Source organism: Microtus ochrogaster, unplaced genomic scaffold, assembly GCF_000317375.1.
Source record: "Microtus ochrogaster isolate Prairie Vole_2 unplaced genomic scaffold, MicOch1.0 UNK84, whole genome shotgun sequence".
NCBI lineage: Eukaryota > Metazoa > Chordata > Mammalia > Rodentia > Cricetidae > Microtus > Microtus ochrogaster.
In genome coordinates this window covers 819,881-830,519 of record NW_004949182.1, presented here as the reverse complement: position 1 = coordinate 830,519, position 10,639 = coordinate 819,881, and the positions used below count along the sequence as shown (strand labels likewise).

The 10,639-nt window shown below is 40.7% G+C and overlaps 1 protein-coding gene across 2 annotated transcripts in view; it reads left to right on the top strand.

The window, feature by feature from the left end:
* Cdh2 (cadherin 2) overlaps positions 1-10,639 on the top strand; it is a 233,185-nt gene that overhangs the window by 28,840 nt on the left and 193,706 nt on the right. For both annotated transcript variants that reach the window (XM_026777786.1, XM_026777785.1), the window contains exon 2: positions 6,299-6,410. In XM_026777786.1, the coding sequence (XP_026633587.1) occupies positions 6,299-6,410 (112 nt within the window). The remainder of the gene's footprint in view (positions 1-6,298; positions 6,411-10,639) is intronic.

Sequence of the window (10,639 nt, the reverse complement as noted above, 5' to 3'; positions counted from 1 at the left end):
GCTCCCCACCATGATGATAATGGACTAAACCTCTGAAACTGTAAGCCAGTCCCAGTTAAATGCTTTTGTTTGTAAGAGTTCTCGTTGTCATGGTGTCTCTGCACAGCAACAGAACAGTGCTGGGAATAAATTACTGTGAGCAGAGGACTGGAGGAAGAGTTAAATGAATAAAAAATTTTGCTTTAAAAAGATGAGGACCTGAGTTCAAATTCCCAGCGCCCATGTGAAAAATCTGATATGGCTGCCCTCATGTGTATAACCCTAAAACCGCTGGGTCCAGAAACAGGAGGCTGAATGGGATTTCTTGGCTGCCAGCCCCCATCCAGGTTCATTGAGAGACCGTGTTTCAAACAAGTAAGGAGAGTGATATAGTACAAGACACTCAGTGTCTTTCTGTGTCTTTCAGAAGCATTGACATAGTACATGCATATACAAGTGCACACACACACACACACACACACACATTTTAAAAGAAATATAAGAATAAAAGAAATATAAATAAGAACATAAAATAATTGTTTCTTTATTCCCCTTTCTTGTTGCTAAGTTATTAATCCTGAAGACCAGAACCAAAAGATAGTGAGTTGTCAGATGATTCTGGAACCAGCCACTTGTTCAATGCCCACTCACATTCTTTGAGGTTCTGTGGTACGGAGTCTTGGGTTACAAGAATTTGTACTTAGTTAGACAAAGGTGCCAGATGGTGTGCCAAGCTGAACCAGCTTGGGAACTGCTGGGCCGTGTAAGGGATAAAGCATGAGTCAGAGACCTGGTAGAGTTAATACCGCTCTGCTCTGACGAACAGCTAATCCTCACCCCTGCCCTGTGAGTGGGTACTGTCTTTAGGACTCTCATTCTTCATGTGGGGAACTAGGATGTTTTGGGGGTTTGCATGCTCTAGCAATTGGTGGGGTCACGAAGTCAGGGAGTCTGGTGTACTGAAATTCCGTGCTTCAGACATTCAGTGTTCACGCATACATGAGTCAGCAAGGCAGAATGGTACCTGGACATCTGGCATGGTCTGTCTCCAGCACCTAAGTAGCATCTTCATCGAGATGTTGGAGATTCTCCTGATCATTTCTTGATGTATAAACCTGGGGGTGTGTAGAAACCAGCTGGAATGATTAATTCCTTGAGATCTAAATCTGGAGTGTTAAATGGAAAAACAAACTGTTCCTGGTGGTCCAGAATCAGCCTCAGAGATACTAGGAAGAGAAGCAGGGCTTACGTTGGTGTGGTGGGCTACAAGCTCAGCACAAATCACTGGGGGTTTTGTTCTCCTGTATCTTTTCCTGGGGTTGTTCTTTTCCACTTCCTCCTGGCAAATTTTTAATCATTTTTCAAGTCAAGGCCTAAATGTCACTTGAGCTATGGAGTCCTTTTCGGCTTCCATGGGTAGATTTATCATCCCATTTTGTCTGAGTCTTTAGCCCTTTCTCCCTGACATTATAATTTTGTGATTGTCTTTCCAGTTTGTGGTGCCATGTTCAAAGGCAATCAGTTGGAAACAGGAGTAAAGTCATCTCTCCCTCCCCTGAGGGCCCTGCTCTCACTAAGCCCTGTTGATTTTAATTCACTGCATGTTTATAAAATTTGCCCATTCTTGATGCCCAGGCCTAATTTAAGTCTGTTTGCTAAGGTGTTTCCCTACCTACCCCCATTTCCCAGGAAGCAATTTGGAAAATTCTCTATCAAATAGTTTGCTGGTGGACTCCTGGTCCCCAACACCCCCTTCCTTGGCCCAGCTGGTAGGATAACCCCAGGCTCCCAGCCATCTATGTTTTGAGTCTGTGCAACTCTGCAGCTTCAACTCTTGACTTCCTGCCCTACACTGCAGGGGCCTCAGGACAGGGAGCTCATTGTCATTCCCTAGGCAAGTGCAGTTCCTTGCTGTCTCATTTCAGCTCAGACAGTGAGCTCCTGCTGTAGCCTCCCTGCCAGGCCCTGCTGCTTTACTACTACAGGTCTTTTTGGGGAGACCGCAGGGCCCCAGGAGCCTCCTATTCCCCGGGGCCCAGCACTTCTTCACTTCTTCCTTGAAGCTTTGTGCTCCTAAGCCTGCATCTCATTCTGTTTCCAGTATCAACTGAACACTCAGAACAAGCTTTCCAAAGGGTCTAATTGATTTTTTTCGTAATTGGAAGAGCAGCAGAGTTAGAATTCTGCCTTTTCCGGTGTGTGGAATTGTGGGCTTGGGTATTCCACTTCCTGTGAGAACTCATTTGCTCATCTGTAAAATGTTGATGTTCTTCCCGCCCCAGAGAGGCTTATGGAGAGTCAAGTGAGATACCAAGGCCTTCTAAAACTTAACAGTACCCCAAGGATCTGTAACTGATAGTTCTGTGTTTTTTTTATGGTCAAGAATGATTCTCCATGTGCTTATGCCGAAAATCGATGTCTTGTGTCCACAGATAGGTTTCATTGGAATTAATGTCATGTCGTTTATTCATTTGCCAAGTGTCTAGCTGCTTTTGAGTCTGAGCAGCAAAGTGGAGGACTTGCAGCAGATCCTGCAGAGCCTAAATGCCTGCTGTTTGACCTGTATAGAGAAAAGCCTGCTCGCGCAGACACCGCTCATGCATGTGCAGTTCACAAGAATGTGTGCAGTTCACAGCCCCTGTCAGGCATGCACAAAAAGCTGGAGCGAGAATTCCTTTCCCTGCATCTAATTTCCAGCATTTCATCTTGGACCTGGGAGAGTGGTCACTTAGGGATGTTTATGAGATCATGGGCTTCACACATGGCAATGTGAAGGGTAGGGAGACACTCCGTTCTCGTGGTTTACCATGTAACATAAAACTCTGGTGGATTGTATATTTTCGTTTGTTTGGTATTTGGTTAAATACTCCATTGTGAATCCTGTCTTGGTTGTGACACTGTGTTTGGCAGCGTCCTTAGTTTTTCCCCCTCTAGAAACCAGCATCCCCTCCAAACTGTGACAACCAAAAATACGTGATGAGACGTTATTGAATGTTCAATGAGATAAAAACACGAATGTCAGACATTCCATCTTTAAATGTGGGTCATGGCTTATATCAGAGAACCTCCCACGTGCTCCCATTGGTAATGCAAGAGACTTCAGAAGTAGATTCGCCTTGCCAGGGCAGTTCCTGCTTGCCAACAAGTGAGTCCCCACAAGTCTCAAAGCTGATAACAGCCAGCCCGAGTCTGAGAGTATATAGTTAAACTGGGGATTTACTAACATAGAACTTGACCCAGTCTGAGCTTGGGAGAATGCAGTTAAACAGGAAATTTACTAACCTAGAACTTGACCCAGCCTGAGCCTAAGAGAATGTAGTTAAATGGGATTTACTAACTCAGAACTTGAAATAAAAAAAGGCAAAATTTCTCTAGGAGATTATATTTACTTGAATTTTGCCTGCTTGTTTAACATGTTAATTTTGATAGTTTGAATAGGTAAAGAATTATAGAAAATGAACGTTTATATATATATAGTTATATATTGTATATACTTTTTTAAACAGAAATTTATATAGCCCATGCTGACCTTGAACTTGCTATGAAGTTGAGCAGATCTTTAACTCTTCATCTTCCTGCCTCTGCCTCCCAAGTTCTGAAATTATTGTCATGTACCACCATGTCCAATTTGGCATAAATATATTAATAGGAATATTAACTTGTATTAGTAGCATCATGCTTTTCTTGGATCCAGTTTTATCTTAGGGAAGAATAATTAATTAGTTGCTTGAACATAAAAGCAGCATAAAAAACTCAGTAATGCAGGGCTCCCACAGGTGTTTATTATGAGCAGTTAGGGTTTTTGCAAGGTGCCCTTTATTCTAGACAGTGAGGCACCCTTCATAGCCGAGGAAGGTGTACAGAGAGAGAGACTAGGTAAAGTGTATCAGAGTGAAATTCTTGTTTTGATGGAAAGGAGACTAACCATCCGACGGCAACATCCACTTATTCATGATGGTCTTGAAGTATCTTTGTGATCTCCTCCCTATAAGTTTCGATCAAGGCATTATTGGTGCCAGTTCTTCTGCTGAAGCAAGTCACCCATTTGTTCATAGTCTGTAGATTTCACCGATCATGGAGAGCCTCTCAGTGCAGCTGCACACTGACCCTCCCAGTGTCCAGACTGAAGAAGACTGCTCTTTCCTCTATGTCTTCCACAGTTTGTTTCTGTCTGCATCCTCCCAGCTCGGTCCTGACAGCTCCACCATGTTTGAAAGCTGTGGGTGAAGAAGTCAGTCCCTAACATGGCAGTGGGACACAGGTTACTAGCACATCTGTCAGACTGGGGAGTTCCCTTTATTCGTTTTGATAAACTAACCCTTGTTTTCACCAAGTGCCTTCCTGTATGAGGGTGCTTGTAACTTGGATCTTCAGGAAGCTAGCATCGTAATACCTTCCTGTGTCTCATACTCCACATCTATGGGAGATCTCTCTTCTTGCTCCTTAATTGGTTCAGAATTATGTATCTTTTATTATGAAATTGGTAGCAGGTGGACATATTGGAAATAATTCAGTGTATACCCACATGTCTCTACCTGTCTTCACATCTTACTTTGCTGATTCACCTGCTTTACAAAAGAAATGAGTTACTATGGATCTATACATATATATCCATATGTATTACACACACACACACACACACACACACACACACACACACACACACATGAATATATGAAGCCACCTGGAAAAAAAATCCCTGATGCATGCCCTCCCTGGGGGTGGCTGCTATCACAGCCTTGTCCCTTTCAAAATCCTTCTTCTATTTACTTGTATATGTCCATAGCATTGACTTTCGTAGCATTGACATTGTGATTAACTTTTGTAAAAATGGAACAGTAGCCACATCTTTTGTTTGTTTGTTTGTTTGTTTGTTTACTTAAAGAGTCACTCATACTCTCAGGCGCTTAGTCTTCAGTTTTTTCTGGAATACCACATAAATGTGTTTTTTGACTTACTCAAATTAATGCTCATCCTGAACTTGAATTGTAATTGAAATTCTCTTGCCACATTGTATATTACTTTAAGGTCCTAACTATTTTTGCATGTGCTTGACAAGATGCCTATGGGACTACGTGTAGACCAGTTCCTCAGTTTTAATGTTGATGGATATTTCTCTTTTTCAGTCTTGGAAAACACATTGTTCCATTTCCCTGTTGGTGGACATGAAAGGGCTACATAGATCCCGAGACATGAGCCATGCTTCCATGAGCATCTCTCCGTACATTTACTAGGGCGCCCAGGAGCAAGCGTCTCTGGGAATGGATTACAGTGTAGGAGGTAGCCATACTTATCCTCAGCAGACTTTGCCAAATTGTAGGCCCGTTTGTACACTCATCTCGGGTAAAGATTTTGGTTCCTTTGTGTCCCTGGTTGCATACATTCTTTTCTCATGTATAATCGACTTGAAACCTGTCATGAATTGGTTCACTTTGGTCTGTATCACTAAAATACATAACAGAAACAGCTAGGTGGAAGCAGTAGCATGTAGGTTCCTGCTTTCCAAAGCCTGGGGCATGGTGTAATGTGAGCGTCATCTGTGGCTGAAGCTGGGCTTCACAGCTGAAAGGAAGCAGAGAGAGGGAAAGGCCTATCTGCTCCTCCTCTTTACTTTTGGAGGGAGCCTAGCTCATGGAATGGTAGGGCCTATACTCAGCTGATCCTCTTTAAGTGTCCTCACAGATTATGCTACATTTCTGTCAGGATGACACTCAGAATCTACCCCCCTAAGGCTAAGCTACAATCTCTCTTGTGCTTCCTGATAATAAAACCACGTCATTTGAATTAAAAGATATATATGTATATATATGATTGGTTTGACTTAGCATGTACTGTTTATTCTGCAGTAAGTTTATCATAACTTTTCCATCAACAAAGCATGTTGAAATAAACTTCATGAAGAACTAGATGAGAATATAATATAAAACTATGTATACACTTGAATGTATGCTTTTTCCATGAGTCCCCTCGTTACTATGGGTGATGTGTGGCCCCAGGGACTATTTGGCTGACTCCTACTCCCAAGCCTGCTTGGTGCTTTTCATTCACAATGACCATTTTAATGGAAATGGCCAGTCCTTAGAAAAACCTGGAATGTGTATTATGCAGATTTTTTCAGGACGAGACAAGTGGGATTTGTTTCTTCAACTCCAATTATCAAAAGGATTAACCCTTTGCCCTCTACATTCTGATCGTAACCCTTCAGAAACAGAGGTTGTTTGTACAAGAGAGTTGGGAAAAACGGGGCTGGATGCCAAGTGGACTGTTTCTGCGCTGAAGGAGGCAGCAATCATGCCTGCATTTTTCTCTTGTGTTCCAGGCGTCTGTGGAGGCTTCTGGTGAAATCACATTATGCAAGACTGGATTTCCTGAAGATGTGTACAGTGCAGTCTTACCGAAGGATGTGCATGAAGGACAGCCTCTTCTCAATGGTAGTGTATTTAAACTTCTTGTCTGTCCAGTGTCCAGTGTGCTCTTCGGAAGCCCTCAGACTCACATCCGGGCTTAACAAGTGCTGCTCTTTCAGTCTCCATAGTGAGACTATAGGGACTTTATTGCATGGATTTCTTATGTGCATTGCTGGAAGGCTCTTGGCCTTGTGAAATGCTCAAATTTCTTCCTTGTTCAATTTGTACTAAGGAACTTCACACAAATGTTTCTCCTGCATATATTTTACTTAGTCTGAAGAATGAAATTCATCAGACATCTGATTCTAAGGGTCAAAAATTATTTTCTTGAATTTCAGAAAAGGACTCATTAATATTAACTCAGACTAAAACATGCTCAATTTTAATATCTGGCAAAATTATAGTAAACAAATTTAACACGTAGACTCTCAGGTGGGATCATGAAATCTGTGTTTTTGTTATGACACTGCTTATTGAAATTATTTGAGAGCTTGTCTGTGTGGAGCATACGTGAATATGAAGTATAGACTCATTTCCCATATGCCAACAAAGCTAGATCAAAATCAGAATATAACCTATCTAAAGCAAAATTTAAAACCCCTTCCTTTAATTCCAGTGGGAAACAAAATTTTGATTGGTAGCCTTGTAGTATCATCATGAACACATTTATCATTATGCAGTATGTTATTGGAATATGAAAGCAAGAATTGATCATGTTTAAATTTCAATTCCTGCAAATCTTGCACATCTCTGAGGCTGTGTGAGAGAGCTGCATTTAGAAAATCTGTTAACCTCCACTAATTAATTTGCACCGTGCTCTACCACATAGCCTTAATTGAAGTGTCTCCATAGCACCTACAAACCCTAGTGCTCCAACACCTAAGAATACTGGAGGCAGAGGACTTTGAAATGTAAATGACCTCTTAGCTAGGGAAGCTCTTTGGTACAACTTGCATTTTATTTTCATTTCTATTGAAATTATGATGTGCTTCCACCTATGTGGTCTTTCTGAAGCTGATTTCCAGTTTCAAGCATTCTCCTGCCCCTGCCTCATTATGCGTGAGCTCTTTTAATGAGTGTTTTTGGAGTTAGTCTATCTCAACACAGAATCATTATCTTCTCTGGTGGGAAATGGCTGGCTTGATGATGGCTTAGTTCAAATCACAGTGCATCAACTCTATCTGAGAGAGGATCTGGAAGACCTGTAAACTTTCCATAGTCTTTGTATCTGTAAATTACTGTATAGTAACCTAGAGCCTGCAGAGTGCGGAAGTATTTGGTAAGTGTGTGAAAACACACTGACATAATTCTAAGAAATAGTTCAGCCTGGCAGAAAAACCTTACGGTAATTGCTTGCATCTTTACTGTAGTTTTGTAATTCACTTTTTAAAATAACTAATACCTTTTTCTGATTTAATTTGTTGATTACAAATAAGCACATAGTCTGTCACCAGAAACCTTTGACTTAAGATGAGTTACTTGGACATTTTGAATAGTTTTAAAAATGATAGCTTATTTTCTAGTTTTCAGTAATGCTGGTAACAAAAGAAACGGAGCTTAGCTTTTTGCTCGTATCTTTTTAATATAGCCTATACTTGTGATTTCTCTTGAAGTTGTAATTGTGAAAGATTTAAAATATTTTTGGCTTTGCTCTCCAGCCCTCCATCTTGGGAGAAGAATAAATGATAGCATGTAGTTTTGCACATGACATACTATTACCGTTTTCTTTATCCTTCTGAGACTGTGCTAAAGGACAAACCAGCACATGAAAGACCAAGACATGCTGTTTAAAACGCCCCCTAGAGGAATAAGTAACTTTGGAAAAAAAGAAAATTCACTCAAACTTCTGAGGGGCATTAGTCTCAGTGTCGCCAGATAATGTTCCCGTCAGAAGCCCGACTTTTAATGATCGCAAGCTTTTATCTTATATATATATATTTTATATATCTTTGGAGTCTCTAGTAAAATAATAATTCGAAGCCATGCCATTCATGGAAGCAAAATGCCATGCCATAATTATGGATGAGTTTGGATATGCGGTCGGTCGTTCATTTCACCTTATACAAACTGCATTGCTAAGCCATTGAGGGGGTTTCTTCTGGTGTATGCTAGTGGCCTGTAGGGTTTAAGGAAATAATTGTACATATCAGTCTTTGGCTCTTTCCCAAGCCATTGACTGCTTGGAGTGTCCTACCATATGAAGGTTAATGTTCAATTTACCACCCCTGAAGTTCATCATGTTTTCTCATTTTTGCTGTTTTTCCCTCTGTTGCAAAACATTCCTTTCTCAATCCTGCAAAAGTTATAATCAGTTTTCATATCCTAGCCAATCATTTTAATTCGGTATTTCACTCTATTTTAAAGGTAAAATATAAATCTTGCTATTTCCTTTAATTTTTTATTGATAACATTTTTAACTAAGACAGTGACTTGCCTGATGCATGGCATACCAAGCCTTGTGAAAGAGTTGAAATTTTTGGTGTTTAGGACCATGGTTGCTAATCACTTTTTGACAGTTGAGTAGGAATCTTCATGAAGATACTTAGAAAATATTAAGCTCTTATTAAAGATGTAAGATGACATTAGAAAGTCATAGAGGAGCATCGCATGTGGTCTGGACAGTCCTTAGAGAACAGCCTATCCCCAACTTCCCTTTCATTTTTCTCCATTTATCACGAATTTCATGAGATGACACACCCTAAGAACTAGTTAGGCCCTCCAGTATCTCTCGCAGATTTCATGGTCTTATTTTTGTAAAATCATTAAGAGTGAGGTACTTATGTCCAGGGTTTGCACATATAACCTCTCGTGTTATATTATGTGAATACTCTGACTCGCTGAAGAGAGTCCATTATTTCTAAAATGGTTATATGGGCCTCAGTTCTGTTTTGTTAGCAAAACCAGATTTTTCGTAGTCGTGTGTCTATTTTTGAACATACAGGTTGTTTCCAATTTTCTTCTCTAGTGTATAGTGCTGCTATGGAAATTCGTGAGAAAGTTGCTGTTTCTTTAGGGACGTCTTCTGGAATTTGTTCAAAAGCAGAATTTCTAGGTCAAAGGAAAAATAGAGTTTGACAGGTGGATGTTTGTTGCTGATTTGCGTTTGGTAGAAATTTTCTTTTTTTCAGTGTGTGTCTGTGTGTGTGTGTGTGTGTGTGTGTGTGTGTGTGTGTATGTGGTATGTGCCTGCCCATTATGTGTGTATAGGCCAGAGGATAACTTCATGTGTTGGTCCTTGCTTCTATCCCGCTTGAGTTTGTGTTTCTGTTGTTACTGCTCGTGAGTTGGGTTAGCTGTCCTGCTAGGGTGTCCAGGGATTCTGCTCACCTTTCTCCTCTTCCTCCTCCTTCTGTCACTCTGCAGAAACACTGGAGATACAAAACATGCTTCTGTGGCTCTTTGCTGAAATCCTAATTCAGGTCCTCACCCTTGTGTGTCAAGCACAGTGTGCCCACTGAACTATGTCTTCAGCCCTGTAAAAAATGTTCTTTGTAAGATAAAAAGTTCTCTCTCTCTCTCTCTCTCTCTCTCTCTCTCTCTCTCTCTCTCTCTCTCTCTCTCTCAGCTTATACATATGTTACTTCATTTTCAGATCTTCATCACTGTGTAATTTTGTAATTTTTTTTTTATAGATTAGTTCTTTCTGGTCAAAAGCAGTTTTTCATCCTATGAGATATATGTTTGCCTTCATGAATTAGGATCAGATCTGTCATGTTTAAGCAGTCATTTTTACCTTACATTTTCCTATTCCAGTTTCAAAGCACTTATTACCAACTCTCTCATTTTCCAGACAAGCAAATTAGAGCTCCGGGAGATTACAGGCTTGCCCGTGATTACATAGCTCCTTAGTTTGCCGGCTACAGACCTGGAATTAGAACTCAGTGCTATTTTTTTCCATAACCCAGTTCTGATGATGCTGATAATTAAACAAAAAAAGAAGGAAAGTCCTCCACAGAGATGGAGGTCTTAGTCCACATATCCAGATGTCTTATGCAAAGCTTATAGAAGGTCCACTTTGTCTCTTGGCACAGTGATTGACATGCTACTAGGAAGATTTGGGAGCCATTACATAAACAGCATATCTTACACACACACACACACACACACACACACACACACACACACACACACACACACGTATATGCACCTTTTATTTATTTGTTCTCTCTGGCTGGCTGCTTCTGAGTGATAGGTGTCTGGTAAAAATGGCAAGCCCGTGTGCATATGTCCATCGCCACATTCATATGCATATC